We start from the raw sequence: 24540 nt of genomic DNA, 5'->3' as shown, positions 1-24540 counted from the left end.
ATATTGTATTTATGACTTGTCCTAAACATACCTTGTTATGTCTGAAAGGATTAATAAATAATTTATTATGACTTTAGCCTTGCGGCTTTCACACTCCACTCCAGAGGAAAATTCACTTATCCCAGATATCTCAGATATCAAAAGGATTAAGCTCTGTTGGAGCCCTTTCCAGGTTTTCGGGCTCGTGGTGGTGGTCCGGTCCAGGTCGCTCCTCGCTTCCCTGATGTAGCTTGGATTCCTGCTCCACCCGCACTTCCTGTCGGAGCAGACGGTGTTCCTCTGCATTCCCCATGTAGGGGAGAGTTCCTTTGAATTGGACGGCCCATGAACCGGACGCTATAGTTTTTTAAAACACTCGATAGTGATTTGGCATCCTTTACGTAAATCCCATTTTCGCAACAAGGCGCGAGCCACAGGGTCAGCCATTTTACAAGACATCTCGATCGATGCTGCGAAAATGGGATAAATCCCATTTTCCCCTTACGTAAACGTAAGCGATGCTAAATTGCTATCGAGTGTAGTAGAAAACTGTAGCGTCCGGTTCATCGGCTGTCCAGTTCAAAGGAACTCTCCCCTACTTGCGTACAGTTTTCGCCGTTCCGAGCAGTACCGCCTTCTGCATGACTCTTTATTTATTTTCGTCCAACTGAAGTTTCCTCAAGTTCTCTAGTAGTTTCTTCGGTATCAGGCCTGTAGATGAAATGACAATTGGGATGGTCTTGATATCTTTCAGCTTCCACTGTCTTCTGGTTTGTTCCTCGAGATCTCTGTATTTTGTAATTTTTTCAGTGTGTCTATCTAGAAGATTGTTATTATTTGGAATTGCCACGTCGATGAATTCATTCATTCATTGCTGTATCCCGTTACCGGGAATAAATCTACAAAAAGAAGAAGACAAAAAAAAAAAAAAAAAATTGCAGTACCGCCTTCTGCATGACTCTTTATTTATTTTCGTCCAACTGAAGTCTCCTCAAGTTCTCTAGTAGTTTCTATCAGGCCTGTAGATGAAATGACAATAGGGATGGTCTTTATATCTTTCAGCTTCCACTGTCTTCTGGTTTGTTCCTCGAGATCTCTGTATTTTGAAATTTTTTCAGTGTGCCTATCTAGGAGATTGTTATTATTTGGAATTGCCACGTCGATTAATAGTGCTCTGTCCTCATCCTTATTGAGCAATATGAGGTCTGGTCTATTGTACCGATATATAACTAGCAGACTAGTCGATTCAGAATCACAATTGAGATTTAATATCATTGTACTAATCAAATGGTGGAATAATAAACTGTGACCGGCCAGTGTTATCTCTTCCACCTTACCACCCCCTGAACGACATATCATCGAAAGTGCTCACAGTTGTGTTCAATCATGAATTTTCTGAGATTGATAAGGGCTTAACAAAAGAAAAGTGGATTTGTGTCTCATGCTCAGAACGAGAATTTCTCTTATGAGAGGATGACGAGGATGGTACGTTGAGGCTGTTGTTAAAATCTGTGGAACTCTTGAAATACAAATACGAGAAGAAGATATAAATTGTAAGATTTTATCTAACTTATCTTTTGATAAATGCACAGTTATTGAGTTGATCATAGGCACAGGCAATGGAAGAAGTGTGAAAATATTGGCTTTGTATAGGTCACCGTCGCTGAGTGGAGCTGAGTTCATTGAAAATTTATATACATATTTGTCTGCAGCGCAAAATAAGTATGATTTAGAAATTATTGTGGGAGACATCAACATCGATATTTTGGATAGTAACGCGGAAAATTATGTGTAGGTACCTGAATGTGATGAGCGAGTTCAATTTTGTTTCCATGATAAATTGTTACAACAGAATTCAGGGTTCGGCCAAATCATGTATTGACCACATTTTTATCAGGGCCAAAAGTAATGTTTTCGACAACTGTAGTGGCTTTGTTTTGGATACGCTTATAACAGACCACAGGGCAACAATCCTGAGTTCCGATGTGTCTCACGATTCTATGGATCATTTGATAAATTGCACTTATAAAAAAATTGACCATGTAAATCTGAAGACATGTCTGACTTTTGGTATTGAAGCACACATTACAACATCGACGGGGTACAACAGGCAACCTCTAATTTTTTAGAAATTTTGAATAGGCTTATTTCGGAGAACACATCTCTGATTAACTTGAAGATCAAGTATATAAGGAAAAAAGAATGGATAACACAGGGTATTATAAATTCAATAAATACCAGGTGTAGTATATTTCCATGGTGGAAGAAAACACCTGGTATATTTCCCTCCCACTTATATTGCTGCCGCGAAGATCGCCCGAGGTCAACAGGAGAGCAGTTGCATTTTTGCCAAGCAAGCGGGATGTACCAGGACGCGCAATATACGTACGACACGTATTAGCACCCGAATTAGCTTATAGTATATACCTATTATATACAAACACATATAGTATAGGTTAAATAAACATTGCCTAAACAAAGTGTATCATTACATTGTGAAGACTACCTCGTAATCTTACATTGGCGACGACGGGTAAAGATTAGAACTGAACTTTCTTTCGAATTATGGAGTGTGCAATATCGGACAGCGATAGTGAAGTGTATAAAAAGTTTCGTTTTGACAAATTTGAACCTGTAATGGAATAGTGGGACTATTATCTACAACGATTTGGACTGGAACTAGAAATGAATGGATTAATGGCAGCAGGGAAAGCTGAAATAAGACGTAATTTGCTACAATCGAGGGTGGGACCGCATGGGTCTAAAATTCTATCGAACTTTGTTAAGCCTGCTAAGTTACCAACAAAAACTTATAAAGAACATTTTTGCTGAAAGAATAAACTTTGCCGGTTGTTTCCGTAATGATAGTGAAACCATAACCGAATATTCTTACCGTTTACGAGCTTTAGCAGGTGATTGCGGATTCGGCAGGCTTAGATGAAAGGCTTCGCGATCAGCTAATATTTGGAATAAACGATTGTGTGTGGCAAGAGAAAATTAAGCTTCGATTCAATCTAAACGCTTGAATAGATGGCAGCTGATTGCTCATAAAACGGACAGTTGTGTAAATCGCGTAAATAAAGGTGGCAAATATAAAAAGGAAAAGACATTTTCAACAGGTGAGAGATCTAAGTTAATAGAGTTAAATCCTTATACAGACTGCCTTTTTTGTGGTGATTCTAAACATCGACGAGGGAATTTCCCAGCGTATGGAAAGACTTGTAGCAGTTGTGGTGAAAAAAATCATTTTGTCCACGACTACCCTATAATCCGTACCTTACATATGAGCTTTCAGAAGCATTATAATAGATATATTACAACCCGTGTATCATAGGTGTTGAATAATGAACCATTATTCAACAGGTTGAAGTCTATCAAACGATTTGAAATAAATGCTATAAAATGTTTCATCCAATAAATCTCGTTGGGGAATCGAACTCGGGACCACCGTGTGGAAGGCAAGGACTTTCACGCCACACAGACCTGGCGATGTGGGACTTTACCGAATAGATCCATATTAAGATGTCTAAAACTCTGGTGTATTCACTGATTCGATTTTGTTTTTAATTTCGTGGGGATATCGGATCAGTTTCATTTTTCCCAATGTAGGTAGCGCTGTTCAGAATTTGACAGAGCATTGTCAACTGATATTTGAAAATTATTTGAATATTTTCGTACGACTTATGAATATGTTGTATTTATAAGCGATTTTTGGTGTGTGAAAATGTATTAGTTTCAAGAAAGGGATGTAGAACATTCATTTACTCAACAATACAATCAAGAACTACAGCTAAGAATTCGATGTTGTTGGAATTTGAGGCAGAACCAAATCAGATGAATGAACATTCGGGGCGGATATAGCTAGGTTTATGGCAACTTCAGCAATATTTCAAAGAAACTGTATTGGAAATACCTAATGTGAATTGCGGGCATGTATTGAGAAACAGAAATACATAAATCTATTCTAGTCTGTTCTTCAAATATTCTTCATGAGTAGATATAGTGAAAATTTCCTTTCCGTCAACTGAATATATTGGACATTTGACCAATCAACTGTGTTTCATTAAAATCATATTGAATTACCCCCCTCATGAATTCAATTTGTGAAACGGAAATTATCTTGAAGAAAAATAGTAAATACTCCTTCGAACCCTCATTCAATAGTGTTGAAATATTGACAGATTTGTTTTTGCAACAGCTGACAAAATGAGCCAGTTCATATTTTGAATTCGTTGATCGATGTTCGATATCAACGCAAAACAAAATAAAACGGCAGAGTATCATTGGACTTCCTTTGGTAGAACAAGGATAGAACGAAGCAAATGACATGGTGGCGCCGCCACGAAACTGATCCCATATCCCCGATTTTCTGAAATGTTGATGCTTGCAAAAAGTGACAAGTGCACACACCAGTGTTTTAGACATCTTAATCCATATGATGTGTTTTCTATGATGTTTCATATTCGATTTAGTTTGACAGATTGAAAAATATTTGAAACGTCTGTTTGAAAAAAATTGCGTCTCATAAATTGTAATTGTTCTTGAATTCATCATGGACATCGAAAGTGATGAAAAATGTTGTGTACTTCACCGGAAATAAGAGATGTTGCAAAAATTACAACATTGAATCTATTGCCGGAAAAATCAAGAAATCTCTACCTAAAAGTGTTTAACAATTTCATGGATTGAAGAGCAGCGAATAAAATCCAATCATTTTTTGAGGCAGTTTTATTGGCATATTTCTCGAAATTATCAGCTAACCATCAACATTATGGTCCCATTATTCTATTCTATAAATGAATGCATCGATATCGAAAGTTATAAAAAACTGCGTTCACTTTTGAAAAGGAAATTAGAAGGTTCTCGGCCGAAAAAAGCTAGTGTTTTCTTGCTAAAAAGAAAAAAATTATTTCTGAGGCATGTGTTGAAAAGTATCTTGCAATGAAGGTAAAAAACTGGCCCTATTGAAGGATGTTGAAGTATATTTTATTCAGAATAAAGTTTTACAATATTATAATTGACAAATTGATTGACACCTTATTTTTTTATTGACAAGTCCTATGTATTTTGATATTAAATGAAATATACAATTATCATAGAACCAAAATAAACGAATGCTTGCTGAAAAACCTTTCCAGCTTCAACACCTTCCCTCATTGGGATATTTTGGTTAATCCCATTTTCTTTGTGAGAGTATGCAGTCTTGGTTTGAACAGAGGTTTTGTCATTAAGTCTGCCAGTTGGTCCTCTGTTGAAACTTTTTCAACTTTCAACTCTCCATCTAGAACAAGTTCACGCACAAAGAAATGTCTTATGTGTATATGTTTAGTGCGTCTGTGGAATTCTGGGTTTTGGCTCAGTCTAATAGCAGCTTCGTTGTCCACCATCAATGTTGGAACTGACTGAACACTGAGTATTTCCTTAAATAAACGCTTTAGCCATTCCATTTCTCGTGCAGCTTCACTAGCAGCCACTATTTCTGCCTCTGTTGAGGAAATTGCTACAGATGTTTGACGTTGACTAAATCTTTCATGATATAACTGTAAAACATTATCATTATTAACTAAATTAATTTCTTTGGAATTTTCTGGCTTTAAAGACTTCATTTTAAGTTTATACAATCCTCCTGAACAATTTCTTGATCCAACAAGTATTACTTCTCCAGATAACTTGAAATAACATTCTTCTGTTGTTGAAACGAATTCACTGTTTGGATTCTTATCTTGTGCTGACAATGTTGAAAATAAGTTTTTCTTGATACTCGGAACATACCACACTTCAGTCAGAGGAAAAACTTGTATTCTTCCGTTTACGTTTGTTTTCACTCTAACTGTACCTTTTCCTAATGCTGGTACTGACTCTCCATTTGCTGTTGTTATTTGATGATGATTGTTAAATGGTAAATAGCTCTCAAAAACGTCACTTTGATTGGTAATGTGATTGGTTGCGCCATTATCCACGTACCAATTTTCTTTATCATTTTCACACAACAATACAACTTTTGAAACGGCTAATAATGAAACTTTGTTCTTTGCATCACTAGCTCTATCAGTTTTGTCAGGTTTTGGTGGCTTGCCATCTGCCTTCCATTTCAGGCACTGCTTTATTTTATGTCCTCGTGATTTACAGTATTTACAAAACAAATTACTCCTTTTGTTTGCTGTATACAATACTTCCTGTTTAGTCTCGTTTCTGCTTGATAATGCTTTTTCATAAGCACACAATTGATTCGTCAAATTATCTATTGTTCTATCTTTGATTGATACGAGCATCCAACTTGACTTGAACGAGAAATAATCTGAAGGTAGAGTTTCTAATATTTTACAAATAAGCAAAATTTCAGGTAAATCACACTGACACGCATTTCCAGCACTAACTCCCAGCGAGCACAAAAACATCTCAGAGATGTTAAAAGTAAGAGATTTCGAGACATTGAACATCCACTGCGATGTTCTGTTTATACATGAATAGAACTTTTATAGAACAGCCAATGTCCGCCGCAGGCGGCTATTATATGGATGTCCCTGGGATGTCACAAAAAGAACTACTCAGAAGTTTTTTTGATAGCCTTTTCATGTACACAATAGAACATTTCTAAAGCGCTTTGCGCACACGAAATCGCTGTTTGTAAGACTTTATATGAAATTCTGTTGTGAGGCCTTTTTTCTTTCATTTGAATGTTTGAGGATACCACATTCTATTTTAAATGAACTACAAAGTTTTTAAATGAAATACAGAATACTATATAAGAATAAAAATATTTTAATGATACTTCAACAGGTACAAAAGGAAAAGAAATCACATTTCACATAAAAAATTGAACAAAAAAAAACAATTGATAAATATTATACTACAGAAAGGGAGAATAAACAAAAAAATATATCACATTCAAAAAAAAAAACCAAAAATACCCAAAAAGAAATATCACATTTAACATAAAAAAAACAGAAATAATAGAAAACAAACTGATTATAATTTTAGATGTACCGAAAGGGAAAAAAATTTATGAAAAATTTATTTTCCCTTCATTTTATCGTCCCTCCTTCTCTGCCTAATATGCCTAAACCAATCTTTGGCATAGAGTTCGAATACTTTCCTAGTGATTTGGAATTTTTTATGGAACACATCTACAAAATGAAAACAATTCAAACAATTAATTCACAAAATATATGAAGGTTAAGATGATTTTTTCCAATTAAAATAACAGAGAAAATAGCTGCATGAAAGGATCTGGAAGATTTGAGTTGTATATAGCTCCTGACCAGGTTGATTTGCGAAACGATTTTATTTATTTAATTATTTGTACTGGTATTTAAAGATGGAACAATTTAAAGGAGTTTTCAAAAACAAGAACTTTTCTGGGACAATTTGAATTATTTTTTGATTCACAAGTGATGAATGATTATTATCATCGTCGGAAGAGTAATCTTACAAAATATTCTGGGAATTATCAACGGCAGAGATAGATTATCGAAATATGTTGAAATCCTCGATGATATGGCTTCAAACATTATAAAGTTATTTCTTGAATAATTATAATAACCTTCCATATACCATTCGATTATTCCAACCAAAATACAATGATCTCTTATACCTAGTCCCAAATACACAAATAATATTAACCACGCAGCGTGGATTCTTTTGAGGTTATATGTATGTTTCTGGACATTATACTATACATTTAATTCATGTAATACTTACTTATTAATTGGTTATATTTGGTTACTATGAAGAGATCGATCCTAAATTCACAATCAAAACCAACACAGAAGTAGTTAATATTATACAAATCACCAATCAACTCTCAACTCCGAACAGTCCACAGTCCAAACTACGAAGAAAGTGGAAATGGCGGCAAAATGAAATAGGTGAATTGTATATTGTTTGTTTGGAATAAACCTCCCAAGGCAAACTATGCGACGCCAAGAGAAGATATCCACACGTTTACATTATTTTCAACACGACAGTACCTCTCAGTAGGTAGACGAAGAAATGCCACAGATGGCACAGAACAGAACAAATAAAGATTTCCAATAGCCTTTGGAGACCTCTTTGGGAAGTGCATATTACGTTTCAAAGAAACATCCTCATGCCAACATTTTCGAAACATCCCAAAACATCCCAGGGATGTTTGTGCTCGCTGGGCTTTGTCCTTCGAAATTTCTTTTTTAAGTTTATCCCAAAGATTCTTTAGTTTCGATGTATGTGTTGCTATATCATCATCTGCTTGTCTTTCATAGCTAAAGAATTGCATGCACAGGTCATATGTTTTGTCCTCAACATTGCCATCATAAAGTCTATGCAATTCCAGCCAAATTTCTCTAGCGGATGTGAAACGCATTACTTTTTCTAAAGTTTCTTGTGTCATGTTCAGAGTTAGAACTAATAGAGCATTAGTATCGGCCTGATTGAAACCAGATAAGTCTTTCTCATACCTCTGTTTGTCATCAGTTGTAGCATCTTCTGGTAAGGATTTAAGGGCTTCCAATTTTCCTTCGATAACTTCTAAACCACCTTTAATTCCTCTTAACAAAATGCACAATTTATATTTCCAGGTTGACCAGTTTGACTTTCCCTCAAGCAAACCAATTTGTACTTTACTTGCATCCATTTTCTCAGTTTAACTCTTTTGCAATTTATAACTTCACTTTTATTCTGTTTCTTAACCACGCTCTGCTACCATGTTGAAGTATATTTTATTCAGAATAAAGTTTTACAATATTATAATTGACAAATTGATTGACACCTTATTTTTTTATTGACAAGTCCTATGTATTTTGATATTAAATGAAATATACAATTATCATAGAACCAAAATAAACGAATGCTTGCTGAAAAACCTTTCCAGCTTCAACAAAGGAGTCGTTCGATTTATATTCATGAAATATCATTCTTTTTATTAGGTTACAATGATAATGGGTGTTATGGGTGCATGCCGAGCAAATGAATTGTATAACATGAAAATACAAGACATTGGATCAGCTGTCTTGGTAAACGTGCCCAATACCACAGCAAAAATCAGTAAAAAATTCACTATAAATGAGGATTTTTACCGGATTTGTAAAAAATACATAGAACTGCATCCAGCACATGTAACTTCTAATTATTTTTTTCTGAACTATCAAAATGGAAAATGCACTTCACAAAGGATTGATATAAACAAATTCACGATAATGGGAAAGCAAATAGCTGAGTTTCTGAAGCTGCTAAATTGCAATGAATATTATGAACATAGCTTCCGCAGATCTTCGGCAACCATACTCGTCGATGCTGGTGGAGACATAAGAACACTGAAGCGACACGGGGGCTGGAAATCCACGATGGTTGCCGAAGGATACATAGAAGATTCAATGAAGAACAAATTAGACACAGCTCAGAAAATATCAACCTCGATACAAGAAGAAACAACTGAATTCCAAATTGGAAATCTAAAGCAAATAGGAACGACCGACCAAAGCATTGATTTATCTATAAATTCAATGCCTTCCTTTATTTTCAATAATTGTTCTTTTAATATTTGTTATGACTCCTGAACGTAAAATGAAAACACTTCCAATGCGAGTTTGAGTAACTTATTAACAAATTCAATTAACGTCAAACTTTTACAATTAATCCTTTCAAAAACTAAACTCTAATGTCATCCGCCAAGGAACTAATGTTTTTCGACCATAGACACCTAATCATCACGAGACACCGTTTTCCACATTCTCTCCTTTCTTTTCAATTTTCAAAGGTGTAACCTTTGGGTGGTAATTGATCCTTTATAGTCCTGCCAAACATGAGTTTTCAGGGTGATTTTCCCGATGTACCATGAGGCGTAACATTGCACATCAGAATGAATTTCTGTATTTCCTTTTTATAGTCAGGACTATTCGCATAGGATATCTGAAGTCGTTTCAAAATGGATAGATTCATATTCTCTACTTGACCATTTGCTTGTGGCCAATACGACGTAGTTTTTATCAATCTAATATATTGATAGGAACACAGAGACCATTGTTATATCGAGCAAAAACCATAAGAGAAAACCATGGATTACTGAGGGAATTTTAAACTCAATAAAACACAGAGATGCAATGAAGAAAAGACTTATTCATAACTCTTCGAATGACGCTTCAGAAATACTTGAATACAAACGTTTTAGAAATCTCTTGAATAAGGTTATAAAGTCAGCAAAAAATGAATATTATTAATATAGAATTATTGAATCAAAAAATAACTATAAACAAATCTGGGATTTAATTAATGATGCAACTAACTCACCAAAAAAGGAAAAAATTCGAAATTTCAATTTGAAAGTAAATCACTCCCACATAACAGATGAAAGAGAGGTACGTAATGAATTCAATGACTTCTTTATCAACATAGGTAAGACAATAAAATCTGGTTTAATGGGGAATTCGGGCATTCAGTATAGAAAAAAAAAGAAGGTGAACTCGTTCTTTTTGAGCCCGGTTACTCGTAATGAATTAATTATACACATCAATACGTTGAAAAATCACTCGGCCCCAGGAAAAGACGGAATTACATCAATGATGATTAAAAACATCCATAACAGCATTTTAGAACCTCTGCTTCATATAATAAATTTATCTTTTGCTACTTCAACAATTCCATGTGGCTGGAAGACATCACTTGTCACCCCTGTGTTCAAATCGGGAAGTAAATGTGTGAGTTGAATAACTATCGTCCAATATCAGTCATCTCTTGCTTCGCGAAAGTTTTCGAAAAATGCTTAAAAGAAAAAATCACGAATTTTCTGGAGGGCAACGACTTACTTTATAACAAACAGTTTGGTTTCCGAAAGGGTAGAAATACGGAGGATGCGATATTAGAACTTGTAAGTGAAATACATTCCAATTTAAGAAATGAGAAAAAAAATCTGGCAGTATTCGTTGATCTAACTAAGGCTTTCGATACAGTCTCACATGAGTTGCTTTTCGACAGACTTGAGGAAGTAGGAATAAGGGGAGGGCCACTGAATTTACTAATTAACTATTTATCAGAAAGGAGTCAGTGTGTTAAAATTAATGATGTAATTAGTGAAATGCAGATAATAAATACAGGTGTGCCTCAAGGTACAGTTCTGGGCCCCCTCCTCTTCCTTATCTATATAAATAACATAGGTGAAATCTTCGAAGAAATTCGTGTTATATTCTTGGGACGAGGTCTATGAGCGGGCAGAGAGGGGTGTCAGTGCAGTCTACACGTGGTTGAGTGATGGCCTCCTGGCCTTAAACTTTACCAAGACCTTTTTTATGACTTTCAGTGCTACAATGGCTGATCAGCCATCACAAACCATTATAAAAATTCATAATCTTCTTTGTACACACAGCACATGCAATTGCCCACAAATCAAAAGAGTAGACAAAATGAAATATCTAGGTATATTTCTTGATCAAAATCTCAGATGGGACGAACACCTTGCCTTTTTGAATAAAAAAATCAGAAATATTTTTTATGAATTCTATCAATTGCGCGAAATATTAAATAATGAGATGCTCAAAATCGTGTATTATTCATTGGTCGAATCAAATTTGAGGTATTGCATTGCCGTATGGGGGGGAGCCTACAATAATGTTTTTAGAAGAGTAATGACCTGCCGAAACTTGATATTGAAAATCATATGCAGAAAACCGTTCAACTACACTTCGATCAACCTTTATGAGAACTGTAATATACTGAGAGTAAGAAATTTATATGTGCACGTCGTTTTGGATTACATAACTAAAGGTCAAAGCCTATATGTAAATCGATTTTACAACACGAGACATGCTTGTCAAAAAAACTTGCCGGTGCCTTTGATGCCATCTGATCTATGTCAGAGATTTTTGACTTATTTGGGTCCTAAATTATTTAATGAACTACCAAGTAGGATAAAGAATCGGTATGACTCAAAAGAATTCAAAATCATTACCAAAAAGTTTTTACTTCAGAACCAGGAATACTTCAGCGATTTCTTTTGATTTTTGTTGTTAAGATTGTACTTGTTTTTGCTCGCCCGCTGTGCTCTCTTCGCTCTCATTGTTGCTTCATTTTTTTTTCTTCATTTTGCGTTCATGGGTGGAGGTTTTTAGGGAACTTCATATCAGCACACAAGATTAGCATCTTAGGCTGGGTGAATTCCTTCATTTTACAGAGTGGAAAAAGAAAATAATGTTTGTTAATGAGTACTTTGTTAGTAGTGAGTATAACTGCCTGTAAAACTATCTGATTCATTTAACTTGTTAATAAAGTTTGATTTGATTTGATTTGAATCTATATCATTATGGTCACAAAATTCTTTGAATTCTTTGCTAATGAACTGTCTCCCGTTATCTGTCTTTATGCTCTTGGGGTACCCTAGTCTCGAGAAAACATCCGAGATATGATCAATGATTATCGAAGAAGTTGTTGTTCTAAGAAATTTCATTTCCTGATACCTGGAATAATAATCGATTATTACTAGGATCATGTCTTGGTTTGGAAACGGTCCCATCAAATCCATTGCTTGACACTGCCAAGGTCCAGAAAATCTATGGCTCGACATCGGTGGGGGTCTGTTCGGTTGAGACTCAGTAAGCAGTCAGGGCAAGATTTCACAAAATTTTCTGCTTCTTTGTCGATACCAGGCCATCAAACTTTTGCTCTAAGACGTCTTTTCATTACAGTTTCACCTGGATGACCTTCATGTGTTAATTCGAGGACATGTTTCCTGAGTGACTGAGGAATAATAATTTGGTTTCTTCTTAGAACTATGGGACCCAGTGATGACAGTTCGGTTCTGAAGGGAAAATATATGTTTTTAGAATTTGTCCTCCATATATCATTTTTCAATATTTCTACCACTTCAGAGAGATCAAGGTCTATCTGTATTTTTTTTATAACTTCAAAAATTCCAATTACCCTGGGAGTATTCCATTCCACTATGGAGAAAACATGTTGTTCGTTTGCTTCATCGAAAGAGGGTTCCTCAGGTGTTGGACACACTCTAGAGATAGAATCTGCGATATTTTCTTTACCAGGTTTGTAAATCATTTTAAATTTGAAGGACTGCAATCTAAGGACCCATCTCTCGATACGAGCAGGTGGTTTCTATGTTGGCTTGAATATTGCTTCTCAACTGACCAAACTAAAACTAAGCTTTCTTTTTCGGTTTGCGAATATCTCCGTTCAACGTCAGATAAACTTTTACTAGCGAACGATATAACTCTCGGATTTCCTTGATCATCGAACTGCAAAACAACTGCTCCTAGAGCTACAGGACTTGCATCAGCTATCAAACGGGTCTTTCTTCTCTGATCGAATTAAGCTAACGTCGGTACTTTTACTAAGGCGTTCTTCAGACGATCGAAGTTTTGTTGATGTTCTTTGGTCCATTCAAATTTGCTTTCCCTCTTAACTAATTTTCTTAAGGGTTCTGTGATCGTTCCGAGATCAGGAATAAATTTGCCTAAATATGTGATCAAACCTAGAAAACTTCGAACCTCCTCTTTTGACGACGGTGGACGAAAATTTTTGCTTTGAATTTTATCTTGCCCTGCATCTATTCCTTTATTTGACAACTTATGGCCCAGAAAATCAAGTTCTTGTACTTTAGTCAAACACTTGGACATATTCAATTGTACATTATTTCTTTTCAAAATCTTAAACACATCTTCTAGGCATTGATCACGCTCAGTTTCATCAATTCCGAATACTATTATATCGACTAAGTAGTAGGGGCAATTTTTACAAGGCGATGATATACCTTCAAAAATACGTTTGAATATTTCTGAGGTAGAGTTCACTCCGAACATCAACTTTTCATAACGGAACATACCTAACTACACATCACTAAGATATTATTCCCCGTCGAGATGTCATCGTGTGAAGATGTGCCATATGACCGCTCAGCGAGTCCGAGTGTTTCGGAAAATTCAGATAGAATTTGCAGTTGTTGCAATCGAAAAGTGGGTGAATCCTACACCAAATGTTCCAAGTGCGATGAAATATTTCATCCCTCATGTTTAGTAAAAGCAGCCAAGAGGAAGAATGCTACTTGCCGCCACGTAGCATCTGAAGGAGGTCAATCTTATGACGAAACTATTTTTAAGACGGAAAACAAGATACTTCGTATTGAAATTGAGTACTTGAAGTCACTTCTGGAAGAAACGAAAAGTAAGAATTCGATTTTGGTCGAGAATAATAGTCTTTTAAGGGATAAGATCTCCAGTCTTGAACAACAATTAAAATCATGTAAAAACATCCCAAAAAAAGTTGTCAACACATTTGCTCAAGATAAGGCAGCAGACCCCGCCAATGGTTCAGCCAGTACGTCTGTGGACAATGCATACTGTTCTATGGTGAAGGCAAATTCCAGTAAAGCGCAGTCGCGTGCTCTCCAACCGCAAGTGTCATTCGAGCATCCGCATCCGCGAATAGTTGTAAACAATCCTGAAAACCAAGAGTCTGAACTAACTATTAGAAGCAACGATTTCTCATTATTGAACTCCATTATGAAAGACACTGATAACAATCTGGAATGGTCTACAGTTGAAAGAAAGAAAGGAAAACGAGAATCAAGAAATAGCAAGAAAATATGTTATGGAACTAAAACTAACTGTGAAGATAATATAATCAAGGGTGCCATCCGTAGACGGTGGATTTATGTTGGGAAAATCGCAGGAAAACAGGTCTCGGAGCAGGATATACGGTCTTTCTTGGGAGATATTGATGATAACGAACTTATACTTGTGAAAAAACTCAACACTATTGGGCAAAACTCCGCTTTTAGCATTCGCTTACCAGGCGACACAGCTTATAATAAGATTTTTTGCGAGACTTTCTGGCCTGAAGGTGTCGTTCTTAGGGATTTCTCTTTCGACCGAAATTTTTTTCGGAAGAGCAGAATGAACCAGAACAGCTAAATTCATCTATCAAATTTGGTAAGTCCAAACCCACCAGGGACTTTAGCCTTGTTCACCAGAATGTTCAGTCTTTGGGTACAGCTATGAACGGCCTACAGCTAATGGCTCAAGAGGAAAACTCAGACGTAATAGCTATTACAGAACACTGGAAGTCCAAGGATGAACTTCCTGTCTACAAGATAATCGGATACAAGTTAGTTTCAAGTTTCTGCCGTTCAAGAGGGAGACATGGTGGATGTGCAATCTACATCAGAGAAGAACTGAAATTCACTGAAAGGTCGGACTACAATCTTATTAGTATACCAAATGTCATTGAGTGTTCTTCAGCTCAAATTCATTCAAATAATCATAAAATACTGATTATATGTGTTTATAGGCCTAATTCCCAACCTTTGGCAGATGTGGATCTGTTCTTAGAGAAACTTAAGACTATTCTAGAGAAATGTACACTTGAGAGAGCTCCTTTCATTTTGGTGGGAGATTTCAACCTGGACATCCTGTCAGGATCTCATGACAGTGTTGGGTTTATATCACTCCTGGAGAGTTTCAACTTGGAACCCTTGATTCGTCAGCCCACACGACCATCATCGGGAACCTGTCTGGATAATGTTATAACCCCCCTGGTGGGGCAAGCTAAGGTGATCGAACATCATATATGTGACCATTCCGCTCTGAAATTCACTTCCAACCTCAATTTCACTACTGATCGCAGAATAAAGTCGGTCAAGAGGAGAATAATAAATGATGAGTCCACCGATATCTTCCTCCAAGAGCTGTCTCTGTTGAGTTGGGATGACATCTTTGTAAATTCATCTGACCCTAACCATCTTTGGAATATATTCCATAGCCGATTTTTTCAGACATTTGATAGATGTTTTCCTAAGGTAACCATTCATCCTTCAACATCCAGGAATAACTTCAAGCTAACACCTGAACTAATAAACATGAAAAAATATCTCGACTTATTATACATACTTTCTTTCTCTAGATCTGAATTGAAAGACACGTATAAGTCAGTGAAGAAACATTATGATAGTCTCTTGTCGAGGGCGAGGAGGGACCACTTCAGTTACTTCATAAGAAACTCTGAAAACAAGTCAAAAGCCTCCTGGAAGGTGATAAATTCTCTTACAAAAAGTAAGACTTCTCCGGCTTCTTCTTGTGATCTGGACGATTCTTCCTTGTGTCCGAATGAGTTCAATAATTTCTTTGTTGATTTTCCTACTGCGCTGACTGAATGTCTGGAGAGAGGTTCTAGCACAGAGCGGGACAGACTTGATAAATCCTTCTATATGTTTGATGTTACACATGATGAAGTTCGGAAAACAGTTAAAGCTCTAAAAAATAAACTTTCATGTGGCTATGACGAGATACCAATCAAGATACTCAAATTATCGATTGAATTCATTATTGCACCCCTTTGTTTTATAGTTAACCGCTCATTCAAAGAGGGAATTTTTCCTGACCAACTCAAGATTGCTATTGTGAAACCCTTGTATAAAAGGGGTCCTGTTGATGATCCCAATAGCTATAGGCCTATCAGCATTCTGTCTGCTTTTTCCAAGGTCTTCGAAAAAATATTGTCCAACAGATTACTGAATTTTTTCTATAAATTTGATGTGATTTCAGCTTGTCAGCATGGATTTGTGAGAAACAGAAGCATTGAAACTGCTACTTATGAGCTTATTAATGAAGTCTTAGTTTCCCTTGAGAGTGCCCACACAGCATGGAATATTGCAGTGAAAAATTTCAAAATATTCTCAAGAAAGATTTCTTTGAAATATTTATGAAAGGTTTCGAAAATATTTACGGCAAGAAAGTTTTCGCAAGATTGGCAGAATATTTCCATGATATGTAATAAATGTTTCATGAAATATGACTTCATAAGATTCATTAATATTTCATGAAATATTCTACGAAATTTTTATGACAGATTTTGCAATATTTCAGGAAAATAAATATCCATAGGAATTAGAATATTTGTGAGAAATATTTCTTAAATTTTTCAAAAAATATTTGCAGGAATATAAACTAAATATTTCTAATTCGTCTACATAATACATTGAAAAAAACCTTAAAGTAATATTTCAGTGGAAGATTTTCGATGAAAAGCTGAAAGTGTAAAAATTATATCAATTTTCATTCCCGAAATCTTACTGAATGCTCTTTGAAAGATTGGCTGGCCAATAATTTGTATAAAGATCGCCAATATGTATGAAATATTTCGTCTTCCAAAGTACCTATAATGCAACTGAACATTTCATTAACGTTTCAAGTAATACTACAATAAATATTTCAGAATCGCTCCAGAATATTTCTTTGCAATATTTCTGAAAGATGAAGTGGAAGCCCAAATAAATTGTTAATATTTCATGAAATATTTCAGGAAATGATATTTTGATTTCACTGAAACGTTTTCATATAAGAATTCATATATTTGAATAAATATATAAAAAATAGTGCAGGAATATTTCAACACATCTCCGGATTTTTGTGCGGAATATTTTGGGTTATATGTTATATCCGTGAAATATTCTACTGACTTTTTATTTAATGTTTTGTCGTTAGCATCCCTCTTGTCTAAAGTTACTGTCTTTTTAATGTGTGAATATGCTTTTATTCTTTTCGCACTGGGTAGTCATTATAGTACGTCGAAATAGCAAATAACAACAACAAAATATCTATCTGTATGAATATATTTGACGTTATAGTCTATACCTTGTTTCTTCAACAATTTATAATTTCGTCTGTAGATTTTCTATTGAAACTATATTGCATAGAGAAGCATTAATGTTTAATTTTCATTAAAATAGCGTGCGTGTTCATGTCATATTAGTTACTAGGGTGATTCGTTAATATAAAAAGACAGTCGAAAATACATCAGTCAATTCATCAGAAGCTTTTCAATTTTCTATCCTAAAATAATCAATTCTAAAAAGAATATTCGTTGAGTGACCAGGACCGACCTACAGTATTGTTCAATTCTTCGTTCCCTAATAAAAACCAGCAACACAAATATTTATGTGTTCATCTTATTGAATGGATACATAAATTTGGTCCAATTCGAGCCGTATTTGAGAGTGAAGGTTGATTTCAATTCCTATCCCGAGGAGTAGTGAAGAGGTTTGCTGTTTCATGGTTGGATTTTAATCACCCCCAGAAGACAGAGGAATCGGGTGACAGCTGGTTGTTTAATACTTCTACTGAGCGAGTTCATCGCTGGATTTTCGATAAGTAGCACTATCATCGTGCAAATTTCGTCTCATTTTTATTGAGCTTTGTTTTCTACTGTGCTTATAACAATTACAATGTCTGAAGATAATTCAAAATCGAGTGAAGTCGATGATGAAGTGAGAACTCTGATTAAAAACAGAGGTATAGTTAAAGCCAAGATGACTAGAATGGAAAATTGGTTCAAACAAGATAAACCTCTTGATATTGTTCAATGTAAATTACGTTTGGAACAACTAATGCAAATTTTCAAAGACTATGACAATTTTCAAACTGAATTAGAGGTTATGGATTATGAATCACATCATCAAGACAGAGAAATTATGGAAGAGAAATATTTTGATTTGATTTCTTTTGTAACTAAAATTGTTAATCAGTCTGAGGACACTCAACAATCCAATTCTTCAACTGATAATCGGTCTACAATATCTCATTCAAGTATAAAGTTACCTGAAATTTCTATTCCAAATTTCTCGGGCGATATCAAACACTGGCCAAGCTTCTTCGAACTATTTACTGCACTGATAACAAATAATCAAAAATTATCTAATGTTCAAAAATTAATGTATCTGAAATCTGCTCTAACAGGGGAGCCATTACAACTCATAGAAAATTTGGAAGTGATCGGGTTGAACTTTCCCATAGCTATTAATACGTTGAGGGATAGATTCGATAATAAATACCTAATTGTTAACGCATATATAAGAAATTTACTGAATGTTCCATCCTTAACAAAAGGTAATGATAACAATCTGAGAAACTTTATTTCACAAATTAAAACAAATTTGGCAGCTTTAAACACCTATAATTTATCAGAAAAACTTACTGACTTGATCCTTATTCAAATTTTCACACAGAAGCTAGATTTTGGTTTAAGAAAAGAATTTGAAGGGGAAAGAAATGTTCGCGATTTTCCAACGCTCCCAAAATTTATACAATTTTTAGAAAGAAAATATAAGGTTCTCGAAAATTTGAGTGAGTCAACTCAAAATTCAAAATTAAATTCTTCGCACAAAAATAATAATACTTCTCGTAGTTCTTATCATGTTGATACTTCAGATAAAACTAAATTCTTCAAATGTTTCATCTGTGGTACCGATGAGCACAGAATATATTTCTGTAAAAGGTTCCTGAATTTATCTCCAAACGATCGTCATGCTGCTGCTAAAGCAAAAAATGCCTGTTTGAATTGTCTTTCATTAGGCCATACTGTTCAGTCATGTTCTAGTCAACGCAAATGTTCCAATTGTCAAAGGTCTCATCATAGTTTATTGCATTTCAATAAGAATTCATCTCGAAATTCATTTTCCCATTCCAGATCTCATGATGAACCATCCAGATCAACTAGTTCGACGCAAGCATCTTCCCATTTATCCACTAGTGCTCAACCATACATTCCAGTGCGAGAAGAGGTTGATTCTTCTGCTCAAAATTTGTCTTCTCTTTCAGTACAGTCCTCTAATAATGAAGTGCTTCTAGCTACGGCATGTGTCAAATTGTATAATTCTCACAACCAGACAATTATAGCTCGTTGTTTGACAGACTCAGCAAGTCAAACATCATTTGTAACTGAAGATTTAGTTAGAAAACTCAATCTCAAAACTTATGACCAGAAAATTCAAATTTCCGGTATCTCTCAAAGTTGTTCTATGTCAAATAGAATAATTGATCTAAAAATTCACTCATTAGTACACACCGACCGAAAATTTAGTGTTTCTTGTGCTGTTCTTAAAACTATAACTTGTAAACAACCACAGTTACCAATTAGTTTGAGTTCTATTCCTATTCCAATGAACATTCAATTAGCAGATATCCATTTCAACACTCCATCTAATGTTGATATACTTTTGGGTGCAGACATATACTTTGACATCATTACTGATGGTATAATTAAATTAGGTCCTGGATTGCCTGTTCTTCAAAATTCACATCTAGGATATTTAATTGCTGGAAATATTCCTCAGTCAGGATGCATGTCTCGTGCAACTCATTTAAATGCATCACAATATTTATTCGAATGTACAGAACCTACTGCCAATCCAGATGATATGTTGAATGATACTTTAACCAAATTTTGGGAAATTGAAGAAGTACAAATTCAATCTGAATCTATATTGACTCAAGCAGAGCAACAAGCTGAACAAATATTCAAAGACACAACCATTCGGTTGCCGTCTGGTAAATTTCAGGTTGACCTACCATTCAAAGGTCCAAATAAACCTTCCAAACTAGGTGATTCATTCTCTCAAGCAAAAAAGAGATTTTTAAATTTAGAAAAGAGACTTGAAAGTTTCCCTGAACGAAAGGCAAATTCAAATAAATCCTAATCACACATATTTATTGAACATCTTGTGGCGTGACAATCCTCAAGATAAACTGAAGTGTATAGAATTGAAAACAGTTACTTATGGCACAAATTCAGCCCCCTTCTTAAGTACAAGATGCTTAAAAGAACTAGCAATGCAAAATAGGGAGAAATTTCCTCTCGCAAGCGAAGCAATTCTGAACTCCTGTTATGTGGATGATTTTCTTTTTGGCTGTCATGATGTATCAACTTTGATTGAGGCTCACCATCAACTCACTAATTGCTTACAATCAGCTTGCATATCACTCCACAAGTGGGGTTCAAATTCTCAGGAATTCTTAAATTCTATTTCAAAAAATTCTCACAAGGAAAATTATACTTTAGATTCAGGAAAATCTTCAAACAAAATTTTAGGTATGCTATGGGATTCGCGTTCTGATAATTTTAGAATTGCATTGCCAAAATTTTCAATGAAAGAATCTTATAGTAAACGAGAAGTTCTCTCCACCATAGCATCCATTTATGATCCTCTAGGAATCATAAATCCTTTTGTTGTTAGTTTGAAAATTCTCTTGCAAAAAATTTGGATTTCAAAAATTGGATGGGATGAAAACATAAGTTCAGAACTTCTTTTTGATTGGAAGACTGCCTTAAAAGGTCTTTCAATGCTTTCCCAATTAAAAATTCCAAGAACTATTCTTCAATTTGAATCAAAAATTTTACGACATGAAATACACGGATTTGCCGATGCCAGCTCTCAGGCATATGGAGCCTGTATTTATTTAAGGACAGTCTATTTGAATAAATCTGTCTCTTCAAAGCTGATAACAGCTAAAAGTCGTGTTGCACCATTGAAAATCTTATCTATACCTAAACTAGAATTGATGGGAGTTGTACTCTTATCAAAACTAATTTCAAAAATCTCTAATTCATTGTCATCCCACTTACAAAATATTGATTCCATTAATCTATGGTCTGATTCAGAAATAGTGTTAGCATGGATCCGATCTCATCCATCCCGTTGGTCTGTGTTTGTTTCTAATAGGGTAGTTCAAATCCAAGAAAATTCAAAAGGTGCCACATGGAGACATATAAGTTCCAAACTCAATCCTGCTGATTTACTCTCCAGAGGTACATTGCCAGCACAATTGATAGTCTCAGATTTGTGGTGGCACGGTCCCAGTTTCTTTTTTCAACCAGACCTTGATTTAACCCTATTCAATGTCAAGGAATTCTTTGGTAATCTTCCAGAGCAAAAGAAAACTGTTCATTTCGTTCAAAACACTTTGGATATTTATGATGTTTTCACACAGTATTCTGATTTATTTCACTTGAAAAGGGTAATGGCCTATTGCCTCAGATTCATTCAAAATTGCAGAAGACCATTCAAAAAATTGATTGATTCGTTATCTGTTACTGAACTCAACTCAGCAGAGATCAAAATTGTTGAAGTTACTCAACGACGGTATTTTTCCTGTGAAATAGGAAATATAAAGAACGAAAAGATATTGAAAAACAAAGTTATTCAAAAACTCAATCCATTTATCTATTCCATAGGTATTCTGAGAGTTGGAGGTAGACTCTCAAATGCTATTCTTTCCTTCAATCAAAGATTTCCCATATTACTTCCTTCTAAAAATCATATTTCAACACTTTTGTTGAAATCAGAACATTTGAGACTATTGCATGCAGGCCCTCAAAACACGCTTTCGAGTATCAGACTTAAATATTGGCCACTAGATGGACTGAGAGAAATAAAGCGTATCATTAATAAATGTCATACTTGTTATGAATTCAAACCACAATTGTGTTCACAATTAATGGGAGATCTTCCGAAGGAAAGGCTTCAAGTATCACGCCCTTTCACAAACACCTCTGTTGACTTTGGTGGTCCTTATTGTTTGTTTGTATGACAACTCGTGCAGTTCACATCGAATTGGTTTCAGGGTTAAGTACAGAGTCATTTCTACTCACTCTAAAAAGATTCATAGCTAGACGTGGAAATCCTTCTATAATATTCTCTGACAATGCCACTAATTTCCTGGGCGCAAAAAACCAGTTGAAGGAATTAAATGAATTCTTCAAAAAACCTGGAACTTCTGAAATATTGCAAAGGTATGCTGTTCAAAACAATATTCAGTGGAAATTTATTCCCCCTCGTTCACCTCATCATGGTGGCCTGTGGGAGGCAGCCATTAAGAGCGCAAAATATCATCTCATAAGAATTATGAAAAATTATATTTTCACTTTCGAGGAATTTGTACTGTACTAGCCCAAATTGAGGCAGTACTTAATTCACGCCCCATCTGTGGCATTTCCAATGACCCTTCAGATTTTAACGTTTTAACACCAGGACATTTTTTGATAGGGACTAGTTTGACAACTTATCCAGAAAAAGATATCACTTGTTCTCCAATGAATAGATTGTCGCTTTGGCAGAAATGCGGCCAAATTCAACAGCATTTCTGGGCACGTTGGAAAACCGACTACTTGAATAGATTACAAAATAGACCTAAATGGTTCATTCCTTATAATAATATTTATGTAAATGATATTGTATTATTGAAGGATGAAGCAACACCTCCACTCAAATGGCCACTAGCACGTGTTATTGAATTGATTAAGGGCAAAGACTCACGCGTTCGTATTGTCAAAGTTAAAACTCAAGGAGGAACATTCACTAGATCAATCACTAAAATATGCCCTCTTCCATATTGCGATAACAATATTGAATCTTAATATGAAGTGTTAAAATATATCGTAATTTTAGAACTCTTTATTTTCAATTCTTAACCTCAACGGTTCAGCCCGGGGAGTATGTTTAATTTTCATTAAAATAGCGTGCGTGTTCATGTCATATTAGTTACTAGGGTGATTCGTTAATATAAAAAGACAGTCGAAAATACATCAGTCAATTCATCAGAAGCTTTTCAATTTTCTATCCTAAAATAATCAATTCTAAAAAGAATATTCGTTGAGTGACCAGGACCGACCTACAGTATTGTTCAATTCTTCGTTCCCTAATAAAAACCAGCAACACAAATATTTATGTGTTCATCTTATTGAATGGATACAATTAATTTATATTTAATTTCATCCCTTGAATTACTTCGGAGATACTCAATTACCTACTACCCCTTTATGTATATTAAATTCATCTCTAAATTTTCGTCGTATGCTAATTAACTTTCAAATAATGCGCTCTTCTCTCGACTAGACTAGTGTGCGTCGACGCGGCATTCACAGTCCCCCCCGATAGAATCAGCAGCGATGCCAGGTTGGAGAAATTTTCCTAAGATTTATTTTCCGTTGTCCAGAAATCTGTTCTTTTCCATATATTACACTATCTTCAATTACTCTAAGCCACGGTTTTACATTCTACAGTTCAGGTTCAAACCGAGTTCAAAGTTGAATCCATTGTAATTTTGGAGAGTTCAGTTCTATTTTGTCATTGTCAGGCAGTCAGTTGAATTGGGTTCAACGTTGGATTCAGCTTTTATCTGTAACTGTATAACCGGCATTCAATCATTATAAGTACCTAATAAATAATTTGTGAAGTAGATGAATTATTTGTAATCATATTGTCTTAGGAACTGACTTAAAATAAATAATTTTATTTTTTGGATACAAATGAACTTAACAAGTACTACTTAAAGAAGTCGATATTCTCTATATCTCTATCCGTTCTTCTCAAGGCTTGATAAAAATGAAAATCAAGAATCTAGGTAATTCAACATAGTAAAGATTTACTCTACTCTGGATACCGTATACTGGGGAATAAAATTTCTGGACCCGGCAACGCTGATCACTAGCCACTCTAGCCACCTGCTTAGTGCAGAAACAAGAAACGGCAGTACGTGAGATTTGGATTTCATTCGAAGAAGCGCAAGCCGAACAAGGAAGCATTCATTGGTGCCATTTTGATTTTGTCGTTTGCGCGTTGGCTCGATCGTTTTGTGTGTTTGTGTGAGACTAACGTGTGTATTGATATGGAACGAAATAAATTCCAGTTTGATTACCACCTGATTCTTGGTAAGTAACTTATTTCCTCTTTAACGTTTTCCATCTACTTGCACGTGTTATCAAATCTATCCATTTGTGCCATAATGTCACCGAAATATTTGTATATGTTCATTT

At 35.1% G+C, this 24540-nt stretch overlaps 2 protein-coding genes and 1 long non-coding RNA gene across 3 annotated transcripts in view; 1 reads left to right on the top strand and 2 right to left on the bottom strand.

Annotated features, from left to right (window-relative positions):
* LOC123313584 overlaps window positions 1-319 on the bottom strand; it is a 32895-nt gene extending 32576 nt beyond the window's left edge. Inside the window, exon 1 of the long non-coding RNA XR_006537757.1 lies at window positions 32-319. This is a non-coding gene — a long non-coding RNA (uncharacterized LOC123313584). The remainder of the gene's footprint in view (window positions 1-31) is intronic.
* Window positions 1-24540, bottom strand: part of LOC123313567 — a 220191-nt gene that overhangs the window by 96266 nt on the left and 99385 nt on the right. The window lies entirely within an intron of this gene.
* On the top strand, window positions 4330-9540 carry LOC123313576. The gene is made up of 2 exons (XM_044898520.1): window positions 4330-4926; window positions 8883-9540. Exons 1-2 carry the CDS (start codon window positions 4921-4923, stop codon window positions 9510-9512), a joined length of 636 nt encoding a protein of 211 aa, XP_044754455.1. The 5' UTR covers window positions 4330-4920; the 3' UTR covers window positions 9513-9540.

Source organism: Coccinella septempunctata, chromosome 5 (assembly GCF_907165205.1).
Source record: "Coccinella septempunctata chromosome 5, icCocSept1.1, whole genome shotgun sequence".
In the NCBI taxonomy this organism is placed as follows: domain Eukaryota; kingdom Metazoa; phylum Arthropoda; class Insecta; order Coleoptera; family Coccinellidae; genus Coccinella; species Coccinella septempunctata.
This window is presented reverse-complemented; position numbering and strand designations above follow the sequence as displayed.